Here is an 18,179-nt window from a genome sequence, read left to right as displayed (position 1 = left end):
CTACAACTATTACTACTACTAGTACTACTACTACAACTATTACTACTGCTACAACTATTACTACTAGTACTACTACTACTACTACTAGTACTACTACTACAACTATTACTATTACTACTACTACTAGTACTACAACTATTACTACTACTACTGCTACTGCTACAACTATTACTAATACTAGTACTACTACTACAACTATTACTACTACTACAACTATTACTACAACTACTAGTACTACTATTACTATTACTACTAGTACTACTACTACCACTATTACTACTACTCAGGGCACGAAATAAACTTTTTGACTCACCGGCCAGTGGCGGGTAGATGGGAAAATTCTACCCGCCAAGCATATTTCTTACAGGCCAAAAAAATACGCATTTTTGTGTCACATTATAAATCTTTTTCAGTACATTTCAAGTAGATAAGCTATTACGTTGAAGAATAGACACTTAAAGAGGCCAGAGTTAAATTTGTAATCTCTCTCTCTCTGAAGTGACTTCTCGCTATCTGCAAACAGCTCCACTGTCTGTGTGTATACTTAGTAGCCTCCAGATGCAGCCAGGATTCTCCGGTATACTGTGCGTTGGTCAAATCACATTCAGCATGCCCTCAGCTCGAATACGCATCGAATCAATGTTATAAGACATTGATATCAGGAGCTACTGCTAGCCGGCTAGATAACATTAAGACAACGCCTCAGTGAACTATTTAGTTTACTGGGACATATAGAGCTAACGTGAGCTAACGAGCGAACGGAGGTATTATGTACTCGACTATTGCTGGAGCATTTGTTGATATCAGCAGCTATCAGTAGCTAGCCAGCTAGATACCGTTAGACAATGCCTCGTCATGTATTAAACTAAAAGTGAATAGTTGACTGGGTCATTGTTTAAACCAGTGGTCACCAACCCGTCGATCTTGATCTTGACTGGTCGATCTTTGAGACTGTCCCTGTAGATCTTTCCATGATTTTTTTTTTTTTCTTTTTTTAAATCTTACCCTGAGAGTCCACATTACAGTTCTATCTTTGTTTTGATGTGAAAAGTGATGCTGCACTTAGCACTGACTGAGAAAGTACACATACAGTTCTACTTTTGTTTTGATGTGAAAATTATGCTGCACTTACAGTAGCACTGACTGCACTTAGCACTGACTGAGAAAGTACACATTACAGTTCTACTTTATAAAATGCTAATTGTAAATATGTTTGTCAATGTTAATAATATGAGAAAGTCCACATTACACTTCTACTTTTGTTTTGATGTGAAAAGTGATGCTGCATAAGATGACTGCACTTAGCACTGACTGAGAAAGTACATAATAGTTCTACTTTGACGTTTTAATGTTGGACCAAAGCATTGCATGTAATTAGAATACAGGCAAATAAAAGTCATTTAGTTTAAAGTACAATCTTGGCTGTCTTTTTCTCTCAACGCTTCAATAGGTAGATCTTGCCTTCACCAAAAAAGAAAAAAGGGATCTTGGGCTTAAAAAGGTTGGTGACCACTGGTTTAAACAGTAACGTTAGCTCACGGAGGTCCGCACTAGACTAGAGCAGACTGCCTCTGTGTTGATATGAGCAGAAGCACGGACTGGGGCGGATACGACTCGTTGCCACAGGGTTTTTCAAAATAAGTATGTTATGTATTATCATATGAACCGAATGTTGCTAACTGCCGGAGCCATCGATATTATGACTGGAGCTGCGCTTGGGGCGGAAATGAGACCCGCACAGGATTTTCAAAATAAGAGTATCGATATGAACTACACGCCAGGTGGCGGGCAGACCTCTGTGTCACTCGCCAAACGTAAAAAATCTGCCCGCCATTGGCGGGTGGCGGGCTCTAATTTCGTGCCCTGCTACTACTACTACTATACTGTGATTATATGTGTACTAAGAAAAAAGGTCCTTGTACGTAATGTGCTATTTATAAAGGAATTGCCCATTAAAATGTACAATGGTCATCATTGGTTATCCTGCACCTTGTTTACGACGTCCCCACGTGGAGATGGTGCCTGCCGTGTGCTGCCTTCTTAACAAGATGGTGCCTGCCGTGTGCTGCGTTCTTAACAAGATGGTGCCTGCCGTGTGCTGCGTTCTTAACAAGATGGTGCCTGCCGTGTGCTGCATTCTGAACAAGATGGTGCCTGCCGTGTGCTGCACTCTTAACAACATGGTGCCTGCCGTGTGCTGCATTCTTAACAAGATGGTGCCTGCCGTGTGCTGCATTCTGAACAAGATGGTGCCTGCCGTGTGCTGCACTCTTAACAACATGGTGCCTGCCGTGTGCTGCGTTCTTAACAACATGGTGCCTGCCGTGTGCTGCGTTCTTAACAAGATGGTGCCTGCCGTGTGCTGCACTCTTAACAACATGGTGCCTGCCGTGTGCTGCATTCTGAACAAGATGGTGCCTGCCGTGTGCTGCACTCTTAACAACATGGTGCCTGCCGTGTGCTGCATTCTTAACAAGATGGTGCCTGCCGTGTGCTGCATTCTTAACAAGATGGTGCCTGCCGTGTGCTGCACTCTTAACAACATGGTGCCTGCCGTGTGCTGCATTCTTAACAAGATGGTGCCTGCCGTGTGCTGCACTCTTAACAACATGGTGCCTGCCGTGTGCTGCATTCTTAACAAGATGGTGCCTGCCGTGTGCTGCGTTCTTAACAAGATGGTGCCTGCCGTGTGCTGCATTCTTAACAAGATGGTGCCTGCCGTGTGCTGCATTCTGAACAAGATGGTGCCTGCCGTGTGCTGCACTCTTAACAACATGGTGCCTGCCGTGTGCTGCATTCTTAACAAGATGGTGCCTGCCGTGTGCTGCACTCTTAACAAGATGGTGCCTGCCGTGTGCTGCACTCTTAACAAGATGGTGCCTGCCGTGTGCTGCGTTCTTAACAAGATGGTGCCTGCCGTGTGCTGCGTTCTTAACAAGATGGTGCCTGCCGTGTGCTGCATTCTTAACAAGATGGTGCCTGCCGTGTGCTGCGTTCTTAACAAGATGGTGCCTGCCGTGTGCTGCATCCTGAACCTCCCTTGTTGCTAAGCGCTTTCTCCGTCCAAGTACATAACCTGCACCAGCTGCCCAGTCATGTAGTAACTCAAACTGTTTCATTGAGCTTTTAGTTCTGTAGTCGTTGGGCCACTAAGTGGTTTAAGTTATGAAGACGGCGTTTGGCTTTCGATGCCGGGTTCAGCGGCGAGCAGAGCGGGATGAACAACCCTTTAGTGCACCAGACTGTTAGAACAAACCCACTGGACCCGGGGACGCGGTCTCTCTCTCTCTCTCTCTCTCTCTCTCTCTCTCTCTCTCTCTCTCTCTCTCTCTCTCTCTCTATCTCTATCTCTCTATCGCTCTATCGCTCTATCTCTCTCTCTCTCTCTCTCCTAGAACAAACCCACTGGACCCGGGGGTGCGGTCCCTCTCTCTCTCTCTCTCTCTCTCTCTCTCTCTCTCTCTCTCTCTCTCTCTCTCTCTCTATCTCTCTATCGCTCTATCGCTCTATCTCTCTCTCTCTCTCTCTCCTAGAACAAACCCACTGGACCCGGGGGCGCGGTCCCTCTCTCTCCTAGAACAAACCCACTGGACCTGTGGGCGCGGTCCCTCTCTCTCCTAGAACAAACACACTGGACCTGTGGGCGCGGTCCCTCTCTCTCCTAGAACAAACCCACTGGACCTGTGGGCGCGGTCCCTCTCTCTCCTAGAACAAACACACTGGACCTGTGGGCGCGGTCCCTCTCTCCTAGAACAAACCCACTGGACCCGGGGGCGCGGTCCCTCTCTCCTAGAACAAACACACTGGACCTGTGGGCGCGGTCCCTCTCTCCTAGAACAAACCCACTGGACCCGGGGGCGCGGTCCCTCTCTCCTAGAACAAACCCACTGGACCCGGGGGCGCGGTCCCTCTCTCCTAGAACAAACACACTGGACCTGTGGGCGCGGTCCCTCTCTCTCCTAGAACAAACCCCGGGGGCGCGGTCCCTCTGGGGGCTTTCACACTCAGCCTTTTGTATCGAATCACCGTCCCGGAGCACGGGGGGCAGTGTTCTCACTCACCCCTTTTGGGGTGCGAAACGCGGCTGAATCGTTTTACCCCCCGCTGAACGGGACCAGCTGGCAGAGGTGGTCTCGGGGTCGGTCCCGGGAGAACGGGGGGTGTGGCTTTGCGAGCTTGTACCTTTTCACGGGCGTCGCGCCTGGTGCTGACATAACGTCATACATTTTGTTTGCCATTGCTATGTCTACATTGTTCGAATGCATTTATTTCTATTAGACCAGTGGTGCCCAACCAGTCGGCCGTGGTCGACCAGTAGATCGCTCAAAACGCTCAAAAGCGGACTCTACAACACCACCCATTCGTGATAAAATGGGGTGGGTTATATTGACACGGCTTGACAACAGAGGTTCAAATATAACTTCATATTTATTGGCAATTTGTTCATTTTATATCAACATCCAGAGTCCGCAGTCGTGTTAAGACATTCCCGTTTACATTTTCGGTCGACCAGTAGATCAATGACATTCAATATAATCGATGCGAGCTAGTATGTTGCATGTAGTAACGTTAGCGTTAGCCGTTAGCTTAGCGTTATTGTTAACCCTGCAAAACGATCAAAAGCGGACTCTACAACAGAGTTCCATTCGTGAGAAAAGGGGAGTGGGTTGTATTGACAAGGCTTGACAACAGAGGTTCAAATATAACTTCATATTTATTAGTTATTTGTTTCTTTATATCAACATTCATTCTCCAGTCTCCGTGTTAAGACTTCCTGTGTTTACATTTCGAGCGTGACATCATCGACTACGGCAAGCTTACAAGCTCAAACGCAAACCGTAAACAAAACCCAGAGCGCACCCAGACTGAAGTGTGTACACAAACTAGAGGGGGGAGAGGGGGGGGGGGGAGTTCGAATCAGATCTCGGTACGGGCAGAACGGAACGAAATAGAAACGAATAGCGTGAGTGAGAAAGGGCCCTCTCTCTCCTAGAACAAACCCCGGGGGCGCGGTCCCTCTCTCTCCTAGAACAAACCCCGGGGGCGCGGTCCCTCTCTCTCCTAGAACAAACCCACTGGACCCGGGGGCGCGGTCCCTCTCTCTCCTAGAACAAACCCCGGGGGCGCGGTCCCTCTCTCTCCTAGAACAAACCCCGGGGGCGCGGTCCCTCTCTCTCCTAGAACAAACCCCGGGGGCGCGGTCCCTCTCTCTCCTAGAACAAACCCCGGGGGCGCGGTCCCTCTCTCTCCTAGAACAAACCCCGGGGACGCGGTCCCTCTCTCTCCTAGAACAAACCCCGGGGACGCGGTCCCTCTCTCTCCTCGGGGCTTAGGGGGCTTTCACACTCAGCCTTTTGTATCGAATCACCGTCCCGGAGCACGGGGGGCAGTGTTCTCACTCACCACTTTTGGGGTGCGAGTCGGCGCTGAATCGTTTCACCCCCCGCTGAACGGGACCAGCTGGCAGAGGTGGTCTCGGGGTCGGTCCCGGGAGAACGGGGGGTGTGGCTTTGCGAGCTTGTACCTTTTCACGGGCGTGGCGCCTGGTGCTGACATAACGTCATAAATTTTGTTTGCCATTCTATGTCTATAACATTGTTCGAATGCATTTATTTCTATTAGACCAGTGGTGCCCAACAAGTCGGCCGTGGTCGACCAGTAGATCGCTCAAAACGCTCAAAAGCGGACTCTACAACACCATCCATTCGTGATAAAATATAACTTCATATTTATTGGCAATTTGTTCATTTTATATCAACATCCAGAGTCCGCAGTCGTGTTAAGACATTCCCGTTTACATTTTCGGTCGACCAGTAGATCAATGACATTCAATATAATCGATGCGAGGCTCGAGCAATGTTACTAGTATGTTGCAGTAACGTTAGCGTTAGCCGTTAGCTTAGCGTTATTGTTAACGCTGCAAAACGATCAAAAGCGGGCTCTACAACAGAGTTCCATTCGTGAGAAAAGGGGGGTGGGTTATATTGACAAGGCTTGACAACAGAGGTTCAAATATAACTTCATATTTATTAGTTATTTGTATCTTTATATCAAGATCCATTCTCCAGTCTCCGTGTGAACACTTCCTGTGTTTACATTTCGAGCGTGACATCATCGACTACGGCAAGCTTACAAGCTCAAAACGCAAACCGTAAACAAAACCCAGAGCGCACCCAGAATGAAGTGTGTACACAAACTAGAGGGGGGAGAGGGGGGGGGGGGAGTTCGGATCAGATCTCGGTACGGGAAGAACGGAACGAAATAGAAACGAATAGAGTGAGTGAGAAAGGGCCCTTAAACTGGACTCGCTGTCCGATCCGTCCATCAGGGATTTGGGGATTACGTTCAGAATCTTCTCTGCTCATGATTTTCTATGAAACGGCGCACTTCAGGTACACATCAGGTACCAGGTACACTTCAGGTACACATCAGGTACCAGGTACACTTCAGGTACACATCAGGTACCAGGTACACATCAGGTACACTTCAGGTACACTTCAGGTACACATCAGGTACACATCAGGTACACTTCAGGTACACTTCAGGTACACTTCAGGTACACATCAGGTACACTTCAGGTACACATCAGGTACACTTCAGGTACACATCAGGTACACATCAGGTACACTTCAGGTACACTTCAGGTACACTTCAGGTACACATCAGGTACACTTCAGGTACACATCAGGTACACATCAGGTACACTTCAGGTACACTTCAGGTACACATCAGGTACACTTCAGGTACACTTCAGGTACACATCAGGTACACATCAGGTACACTTCAGGTACACATCAGGTACACTTCAGGTACACTTCAGGTACACATCAGGTACACTTCAGGTACACTTCAGGTACACATCAGGTACACTTCAGGTACGCTTCCAGCTCCACATGACAAGCGGTTCTACTTTTGCACTGGGTGATGGGGATAAAATGCTAGCGACGACCAATCAGCATCAGACTTTGTCCCTCCCTCCTCTCTGCTCTGAACATGCTGTCTACATGCCCCCCCCCCTAAAGGGACCTGCTGCAGCGTTACGGACATGCAGCGTATTGTTATGGACGCATTGCAGCAGGTTAATGTCATTTCATTTTGAATGTGTTGTTTTTGCCGTCTGTGGTTTTGTGTAGCTGTGTCCAGTCAGTGCCACACTTGGATAAAGACACAATAAAGCCTTGTTAAAGCTCAGTAAAAAAACACCTTCCTCCTCTCTGTCCCCACCCCCCTCCCCTCTGGTTTTACAGGAGATAGTGGACAAAGACGGCAACAGTAAGCTCCTGTCCTTCACGATTCCTTCGCTGTCCAAACCGTCAGTTTATCACGAGGTGAGACGTCTGCCCGCTCTCAATTCTGTTCAGTTCAATGTTGTCTGTCATTAACATAATGTATGCAGCACGTGTGAGAACGAGGAGGGTTGCAGCTTCACCGGGGGGGGGTTTGTGTGTTTGTGTAGGGGTCAGGTGAGGATGTGTGTGTCAGTGTGGCGAATTAATCTGTTTTTTTTTTTTTTTTTTTTTTAAGTTCCCATATTGTAGAAATGGAGATCTCCATTGGTTGTTTGATTATAAAGCAGGTCTAGGTGCTACTTTATAAACACTGTGAAGGTATCAAATGGCTCAGTCCACAGAGAAATGCACACAGGCCAGTATTCAGAAACTGTGTCTTTTTTTAAACAAGTCGTGTGGACTTCCGTAAGTTTGTGATGTCACAACTATACGCTCCTTCCAACCTTGTATGCGGAAGAAAATGCTGTTTGGTAATTTCGTTACGGAGCTAGCAAGTTACAAGATGGGAGGAAATATGGATGTATGATATTAATGAACCTTAAAGACACAAAACAGCCTGTTCATGGTAGAGCTCCTGAGAGAAGAGAGGAGATGTAAACCTGTATTGAGATGTTTTTTGGTACTTAAAACCGCAAAACTATCTTCTTATGGATATCAAGACTTCAAATAAAACACTGGGAAAATGACAAATATGGTCCTTTAATAGGAGTGGGACATGAGGATTCCATTTGATTACCATTATTAGGGCAATTACAATTATCACTCCATTCTTGATGCATTGCCATCACATTTTGATTACATCCTGTTCACTACATTGTGGTTTGAAAGCTTATTTTCTCTTCTTTTTATATTATTATTTTGGGGGTAGGAAAGAAAGAAAGAACAACATTATGAATCCAAGTGTTTTACTGACTTAGGCCATGGTTAGACTAGTGTATTCCTGGCGTTTTTTTTATACGTTTTTGAATACGTTTCATGTCCCTATTACACAGAAATGCGTTTTTTGGCGTTTTTTTGTGGATACGGCTGAAACGCTAAATTGTGTTTGCGTTTTGGAGAAACGCAAAAAAACGCGCCGACAACACCGTGTAGTCTGCATGAGCCGTTGTTGCGAAAACGCCCATGCGCAGTAGATACCATCTGCGTGCCCTTCCGGTGACAGCAGTCCCAAACCAAATAGCTGCAGCTACTATGTGTTGTCAAGTTATTGTTATAAGGACCCCAGTCCAAGCTACAACAGTCTGCATTCCCTTAACAATTGTTTGTATTGAGCCTTATTGTATTGTACCCATATGCAATATGTTAAATAAAGTTTACATCCATTCATTCTGTTAGCATTACCGATTGCATGAGCAGCTGGCTAACATGAGCTATCAGGATTCAGACCCTGTTAGCTCAGAGCTCCTCTTTCAACTTAACAAGCATTAAACAAAATGGCCCAGTCATCTATTCACCTTTGTTTAATACACACAGCGTTGTCTCTAATGTTATCTAACTACTGATAGCTCACGATATCATCAGTTTGGTGCTGGCTAAGTAGCGTGAGCTAACGTTAGCTTCTAGCCACAATGCTATATTGTTATAATGGCATACTCCATTGACGTTAGCATGCAGCTAACAATGCTACCGATCTTTTTTTAGACTAAACTATCCGCTCTTGGTGGTCACTTGTGTTGATGTTAGTTTTGTTTCATCAACAAATGACAGGCAGAACACACAGTGAATGTATCCGTTTTGTTTATTGCACTTTTATTAGGCTTTGCTGAAAAAGAATTGCTGCATTGGGTAACTAGGCAAAAGATGGTGGCCGCCTTGTTGACATTTTTGCTTTGCAGGCACAAGTTCTGATTGGTTGAAATTGCCTTCATGTTTGCCACCTACTGCCACCTACTGCTTTGGCAGTGTACTACATCAGTGTGCTCGGGTGACAAAAACGAAAAAAAAAAAACGAAAGTGTGACTCGAGGCGCACGACGTCGCGGCGAAACGCATATGACAACAATACGAAGATGATACGAAAGGTGTAACCGCCGCCTTAGAACCAGGTCCAAAATGTATTCGACTAATGGAGCCCAACTCTAGTTGTTACACTTAAAAACTGACTTGACTCCAGTTGATGACTGATTTCTCCCCTAATAGGTGTAGCTGTTTTTACCTCCTCCTCCTTTCAACACTCCTTTTTGGTCTTTCTTTCTTTCTTTCTTTCTTTCTTTCTTTCTTTCTTTCTTTCTTTCTTTCTTTCTTTCTTTCTTTCTTTCTTTCTTTCTTTCTTTCTTTCTCGGTTGCATATTTCCTTCTTCCCTTTCTTGTTTGTTCATTGTTGTTTGTTCTGTTACCTGTTTGATCTTTATCTCTTGGCAGCTCTTTGTTTCCTGCATATCTCTCTCTCTCTCGCTCTCTATAGAGGTGATAACAGACAGAGCCAGCTCCCGGTGCTGCTGCTATGTAAACAGAATGAGTCGTTAACAGACCAGGGTTACCAGTCAAAATGAATGAGGGTTAGATATTATGTTTATCAGGTGGTTTTACAAAATGTTCCAAAAGTGACTTTCAATACATCCTTAACTTTGGATGAGAAGAAGCAGCATTAACCCTCGAGAGACAGCATATGTGCCTTTTTTCACGTAGTAACATAGTGAAACAGGACATTTGATGCAGTGATACATTAACTGTGTCTCTTGTGTTCTATATAAATAGTCCCTGCTGCTCTCCAACTCTCTACCTTGCAGTCCCCATTATGCCTCAATGACCATTGAACCTGTGGAATACACTCCGTTCTCTGCGTTATCGTTAGTGTAACTGACTTAATTTATGTCGTTAACACATTAACTGCCACAGAGTTTGATCATCTTATACCATTCTCTGCCAGCACTTTAAGTCTATGGAGATGTTCATCTTCTTTGCAGGGCTATAACTTTTTAAATTGTATTGCTAAATTGACATTACTATGGCCCATTCAACATCGATTATCTATCGTTCAGGATGTAGGAACGTTTTACTTTTTCATTCACACATTCATACGAAAATACCGTCTAGAGTATAAATATGTTTTTATCGTTTTCTGCAGTAATTCCTAGAACGTGAGATATAGGCATAAATGCATATATAGATTATCAAATACCGTTTGGTTCCGATCCACGCTATATTAAAAATGTCAATTGTACATGGTCCTAAACGTTATGACTGATCATGCGCGGGTGAACGGGGGGGGGGGGGTGTTTATAATTCCGTGATCGTCGTTAAATGCTTCATGTAGTATGGGTGATATATAGATCAGAGCAGTTTGTATGGATAATAATAAACACTCACGCTGAAAATAACGTCAGCCTCCTCTTACCGTTGGGCGATGACACTGGAGCAAAAAGATCCCAGTTATTTGATGGGGATCGAGTAGATCCATTTCCGGTTTGTATAATACTAATACACGCCCAAATCATGTCGATTATTGAGTTATGGCAGCGATCCATATCCACGGTGTGTGTCTTGAGTCCCGCGACGATATGCGAGTGGCTGGACGGATTTAGGAGACGCACCGATATCCAACCGGCCACTTCCGGTTTGGCAACTCGCCGATCATCCACCAGGTGGCAGTATTGAAGCGTTGCAGAGTTGTGCCGAGTCCCACAGCATCAGACAAGGCTCTGTGAGGGAAATATGAATACCATGGCGAAAATATGAAATATGATCAAAATAACATTGTACGCCGTGATCTGGCAGAATTCGCATGAACTTGAAACCCGTTGTACGACGTTTTTGGCGCAGGAAGTGTTAAAGAACCCAGGACGCCTATCATAAAGAGTAGGGGGTTCCCCGACGTTCATGGCCAAATTGCCAATCAGGTCTCTGACATCAAGGCCCCCTAATCATCCCTTCCCCTTAATTGACTGATATCAACCCCTGTCTCCTGAGCCGTTCAGCCATTGTGTAGTGTGATGTGTGCCTGGTGACAGTGTATGGCAGCCATTGAGCCTGCGTAGCCCAAGGTTGGGTGCTACCAGTGGTGGTGAAGGAGGCAATTTCCATTCTACATTGTAAAGCGCTTTGAGTGTCTAGAAAAGCGCTATATAAATGCAATTCATTATTATTATTATTATTATTAACTAATCGATGCATGATATTCATTAGGGATGGGCTTTTAGTAGGCGAGTTCTCCAAACGCATAAAAACAAGTACTCAATGATTCAAATCATCAGTGTGTGGAATTTGTATTGTGATGGTCCGTTCTCACCCAAAGCAGCCAAGTCTAGCAACGCAGCTGCGTTCAATTAGTGTAAGTAACCACGAGGTACAGGATGTAGAGGAGCGTAAGTAGCCACAAGGTAGAGGAGCGTAAGTAGCCACGAGGTACAGGATGTAGAGGAGCGTAAGTAGCCACGAGGTACAGGATGTAGAGGAGCGTAAGTAGCCACAAGGTAGAGGAGCGTAAGTAACCACGAGGTACAGGATGTAGAGGAGCGTAAGTAGCCACGAGGTACACGATGTAGAGGAGCGTAAGTAGCCACGAGGTACAGGATGTAGAGGAGCGTAAGTAGCCACGAGGTACAGGATGTAGAGGAGCGTAAGTAGCCACAAGGTAGAGGAGCGTAAGTAGCCACGAGGTACACAATGTAGAGGAGCGTAAGTAGGCACGAGGTACAGGATGTAGAGGAGCGTAAGTAGCCACGAGGTACAGGATGTAGAGGAGCGTAAGTAGCCACGAGGCACAGGATGTAGAGGAGCGTAAGTAGCCACGAGGTACAGGATGTAGAGGAGCGTAAGTAGCCACGAGGTACAGGATGTAGAGGAGCGTAAGTAGCCACGAGGTACAGGATGTAGAGGAGCGTAAGTAGCCACGAGGTACAGGATGTAGAGGAGCGTAAGTAGCCACGAGGTACAGGATGTAGAGGAGCGTAAGTAGCCACGAGGTACAGGATGTCGAGGAGCGTAAGTAGCCACGAGGTACAGGATGTAGAGGAGCGTAAGTAGCCACGAGGTACAGGATGTTGAGGAGCATACGCAGCCACGTGCCAGGTGCTGCATACTTCCCTCTACATTGGACATTAATTGAATGCAGCTGTGCTGCTCGACCTGACTGCTTTGGTCTGCATGCGCACCTCCTCCTCAATGTTTACTAAGGCAACATAACAGCCCCATGTTCTCCTCAGGAATATAGTATTTCTATTCAGTCTGAAACGATCAATCAATTTGTGAATTGGGAGTAGAATTGCACTAGTGCACACTACGAAGAGTAGGGATGGGCGATTAATCAGATTTTAAATTTCAATCATGAACACACACACCTCAGTCAGGGGCCAGGGCGAACACGCAGACACACACGCCTCACAGAGCGAATACACACACGCCTCACAGTCAGAGCGAACACACACACGCCTCACAGAGCGAATACACACACACGCCTCACAGTCAGAGCGAACACACACACACGCCTCACAGTCAGAGCGAACACACACACACCTCAGTCAGATGAACACACACACACCTCAGTCAGATGAACACACACACACACACCTCACAGTCAGATGAACACACACACGCCTCAGTCAGAACACACACCTCACAGTCAGATGAACACACACACACACACCTCAGTCAGAACACACACCTCACAGTCAGATGAACACACACACACACACCTCAGTCAGAACACACACCTCACAGTCAGATGAACACACACACACCTCAGTCAGATGAACACACACACACCTCACAGTCAGATGAACACACACACACCTCACAGTCAGATGAACACACACACACCTCACAGTCAGATGAACACACACACACACACACCTCACAGTCAGATGAACACACACACACCTCACAGTCAGATGAACACACACACACCTCACAGTCAGATGAATACACACACGCCTCACAGTCAGATGAACACACACACACACCTCACAGTCAGATGAACACACACACACGCCTCACAGTCAGATGAACACACACACACGCCTCACAGTCAGATGAACACACACCTCACAGTCAGAGCCAACACACACGCACCTCACAGTCAGAGTGAACACACACACCTCAGTCAGAGTGAACACACACACCTCAGTCAGAGTGAACACACACACACACCTCACAGTCAAAGCGAACACACACACACCTCAGTCAGAGTGAACACACACACCTCAGTCAGAGTGAACACACACACCTCAGTCAGAGTGAACACACACACACACCTCACAGTCAAAGCGAACACACACACACCTCAGTCAGAGTGAACACACACACCTCAGTCAGAGTGAACACACACACCTCAGTCAGAGTGAACACACACACCTCAGTCAGAGTGAACACACACATGCACCTCACAGTCAGAGCGAACACACACACACCTCAGTCAGAGCGAACACACACACACCTCAGTCAAAGCGAACACACACACACCTCAGTCAGAGTGAACACACACACCTCAGTCAGAGTGAACACACACACCTCAGTCAGAGTGAACACACACACCTCAGTCAGAGTGAACACACACACATGCACCTCACAGTCAGAGCGAACACACACACACCTCACAGTCAGAGCGAACACACATGCACCTCACAGTCAGAGCGAACACACATGCACCTCACAGTCAGAGCGAACACACATGCACCTCACAGTCAGAGCGAACACACATGCACCTCACAGTCAGAGCGAACACACATGCACCTCACAGTCAGAGCGAACACACATGCACCTCACAGTCAGAGCGAACACACATGCACCTCACAGTCAGAGCGAACACACATGCACCTCACAGTCAGAGCGAACACACATGCACCTCACAGTCAGAGCGAACACACATGCACCTCACAGTCAGAGCGAACACACATGCACCTCACAGTCAGAGCGAACACACACCTCAGTCAGAGCGAACACACACACACCTCAGTCAGAGCGAACACACACACACCTCAGTCAGAGCGAACACACACCTCAGTCAGAGCGAACCACACACCTCAGTCAGAGCGAACCACACACCTCACAGTCAATATACCGAATTACGAACCCATTTGAATGTTCGGCTCCAGTCCTGGACTGGACTTACATTAACTCATTCGGGGCCATCCACATAATATTACGTGTTTGCCCGACAACCGTTGGGTGCCAGCCACGTAATATTACGTTTTTGGTTAGTTTTTCTTTTTTTTCTCGATATTAATATCCTATTCACTGTCACAGAGCTGTATTTTGGCTGGAAAAGGCATATTGGGAGTCCGAAGGTGCAGTACCGGCCAGATCCTGGTAGTGGCGCTGTCTCGAGAATGCAGTAACCCCTGTTGCAGACCAGGTGTCACACTGAAATCTCTCCGGGCGGACTTTTTTGTTAGTCTGAAGCGAGGGCTTCACTCCATCGCATGGAATACTCTTTGGGATGCCGAATTCATTATGCAGTAAAGGATTATGGCATGGGCCAATGGACATATCTACCAGATGGCGATCAAATAATTGGAAGATTATTTTTGGAATACAACCGGCCAAAGGTAAGAGCAATTTGATGTTAATTTCAGCTTGGTCGTGCAAGGATTTAATAGCCATCCCCCAGATCAGCCTATGTTGTGTTAATAACGAATGCCGTTATTGGCAATCAATTAACACATTGTGCGCCAACAACGAGTATACTCGTTATTGCCCGCCAATCGTTGTGCGCCAACAACGAGGCAACTCGTTTTTGGGATCAATATTTAACTTTTTCGCCATGGCATTCATAATTCATCCAGCCACCCTCCGGGACACAGCTGGACCCTGGTCTGATATTGCAACGCCTCAATACCGCCGCCTGGTGGATTTCGGGCGAGTTACACTCCACGCCAAACCAGAAGTGGCGCTCGGTGCATCGTGGAAAATCCTCCGCCAGAGATATATTGTAACGTGGGTCTAGATACACACTTGAGTGCATTGGATCGCTTTCGAAACGCAATAATCAATATGATTTCGGCGTTTATTGCATCATACAAACGGAAAATGGATCTAGCAGATCGACATCGAATAATTGGAATTTTTTTCCTCCAGACTCATCTGCGAACGGTAAGAGGAATCTAACGTTATTTTCAGCTCGATTGTTTATTTATTTCACTGCAATCCATCTGATCAACGTATCAACCCATACTAAAAAAAGCCGTTACTGACAATCAAGGAATTATAAACGACCCCCCCCCTTTCCTTCACGCATGATGAAGCATAATGTATACCGATCATATACATTTGAATTTTTTAATATAGCATGTATAGGAACAAAACGCCAATCGCCAACAAAACGCCAATCGCCAACTTGCGTTTTAGGAATTACTGCTATACAGTCCAAAAACATACTTATATTCACGAGGGTACTAACACGACAATGTATGAATGGAAAAATATAACGTTCCCACATCCGGAACGATAGATATCCGACGTTGAATGGGCCATAGTAATGTCGATATAGCTATAATATTTAAAAGGTTATAGCCCTGCAAAGAAGGTGAGCTGTAGTGCATAGGCTTACAGCGGTGGCAGAGAGGGCACACATATGGGCACAATGCCTGGCAGACAATGTGTTAATCAGAAACGATTTCCCCGCCCCCCCCCCCCCCCCCCCTTTCATGCATTCATGATGGAACATAATACCGATCATATGCATTTGGATTTTTAACTGTCGTGTGTAGGGACAAAACGGCAATGGATTTAACGTTATTAGCTTAGCGCCTTATAAATAGCCTTGCAGGAATTATCCCAGATCATTCCGATATAACACTCATATTCACCACGGTATAAAACGGGAACGTATTGATGAAAGAAATATTTCTTTTATGCATCTTGAACGGAAGGTTCTTACTGTCAATTGACAATGATATTTGATACATAGCTATAATATAAAATATAGATTTAGCTCTACAAACAACGTGACGCACAGTGAAAAGTTGTAATGGAAAGCTGGCCTAACTACAGCGGGCCCAGTCTAATACCTGGCACTGATTGCGTTAACAGCTCAGTGTAAACGAGGCCTTTGTTGGTATCTTGTTTCTGTATTGGAGCTCCCTGTGTCTGCAGAGAGATGGGTCACTCCTGACCTGATGCTGCTGGATAAGGGAATCTATTGACTGTCTTATTGAGCTGGAACTAATTAGTAAAGGGTTCAGCAACACACGCCACTCTAGGACCTTTGATTGTTGAAGATAAGGATTGTATTTTGCTTGCGTGCGTGTGTGCACGTGCGCCTGTCGGTCTTTGAGCGTTTGTGATTGTTTCAAATTTAATTAAATTTGTCACATATAAGGTACATGTACATTACAGTGAAATGCTTGGTTCTGTATGAGCCTCCTGGAATTGTGCTTCATACAGTAAAAAGTAAAAGAATAAGGAAGAGGTAGTGCAAATCTTTTAGTAATAAATACTAGTGCTGTCAGGCGATTAAAAAAAATTAATCTAATTAATTACAGGATTTGTAATTAATTAATCTAATTAATCTCATTTTAATCGCATAACCATTTTATGCCTGATATTCTATATTCTATAATCATTAGGGATGGGTACCGAATTCGGTACTTTTGAGGTACCGAACCGAAACACGTCGGTACTACCGAGTATCGAATCAAGTGAGAAACCGAAAAAAAAATCTTTTATTAATTATTTTTTTTACTTTTTTTTTTTTTTTTTACCTTTTTTCTTTTCATGTCAACGTTCACACGCACAATATATGCTTACCTAGGATTTGACTTGATTCAACAACAAAGCAGTCGGAGCAATGACAAGCCGAAAACTGTCGAAATTGTAGTTTGGAATTTTTTTTTTACGACTGAGGTAGGTAAATTAAATTTCTTGAGACTAAAGTACCGAAAAAAGGTACCGTTGGGTACCGGTATCGATTCACAGGTACCGGTACCGGTATCGGTTCAAATGTGAAAGGTACCCATCCCTAATAATCATATTTCAAATAGCAAATAGCATGTGTCCGGATGGCAGAATTCAGTATCTACAAAACCTTCTGTTTAATCATCTTCCATCTATTAATTTGCTTAGATTTTTCAGGTCTGGTGACCAATTTGAGCATGGTGTTATTCACAGTCAAAGATAAAAAATGTTTTATTGATATTCTCATTTGGTTTACAATTACAATTTACTCAAAATAAAATTTTCATTCAATCAATCATTGAATTGATTGATTGAATGAAAATTGTATTAACAGATTGCAGAATGGGTACAATACAGTACGGCTCAATACACACAATTTTAAATGAAAACTCCAACATTTTGGGAAATTAGCTTATTTGCCATCTACCCTGGAGTTAGACAAGAAGAATACATACCTTTTTCTTCTCTGTGCATGCAGTATGAGTAGGACGACATTTGGAACAAGGCTAATGGAGGAACCTACTTCCAGTGACTGACGCTAAGCTAGGCTAACGGTGCGTGTCTTCCTACTCCTACTGCATGCACAGAAAAGAAAAGGGGTATGTATCTTCTTGTCTAACTCCAGGGTAGATGGCAAATAAGCTAATTTCCCAAAATGTTGGAGTTTTCCTTTAACACTTTGGATGCCACGCCCGCTGGTTGAATGCCCACTCACGAGAATTCTCGTATTTTATTTTTTATTTTTTTATCAGCGATCTGAAATCATATTGCATCAAGCGAGCCTACCGTTGGATATTCCAGTCACCCCAGGCTCTCAGCTGTGAAAAAAGCGCCCCCTATCGTCTCCCAGATGGTAAATCACCCTTTTGGAGTGGACTCAATGAAAGTGAATGGGTTAACGGATTTCTGACTCCACATTTTCCGTCTCACTGATGCAGCCGGGGTTACCAGAGTTCATTCTGGAGCCGCTGAGCCGCGTGGATCATGTGTTATACTGTATACACGTTGGATCAATACACTTATCGATTTTTCCGAATGGTGATCAGGAATTGGAATATAC

General features: G+C 45.3%; 1 protein-coding gene across 1 annotated transcript in view; it reads left to right on the top strand.

Annotated features, from left to right (window-relative positions):
• The window catches only part of LOC311228130 (hyccin 2-like), a gene marked incomplete at its 3' end in the record, with an annotated part of 330,310 nt that overhangs the window by 207,142 nt on the left and 104,989 nt on the right, over window positions 1-18,179 (top strand). The window contains 1 exon segment of the mRNA XM_084314043.1: window positions 7,248-7,328. Coding sequence (XP_084170169.1) covers window positions 7,248-7,328 — 81 coding nt within the window.

Source organism: Notolepis coatsorum (genome assembly GCF_963971535.1).
Source record: "Notolepis coatsorum genome assembly, chromosome: 5".
In the NCBI taxonomy this organism is placed as follows: domain Eukaryota; kingdom Metazoa; phylum Chordata; class Actinopteri; order Aulopiformes; family Paralepididae; genus Notolepis; species Notolepis coatsorum.
This window is presented reverse-complemented; position numbering and strand designations above follow the sequence as displayed.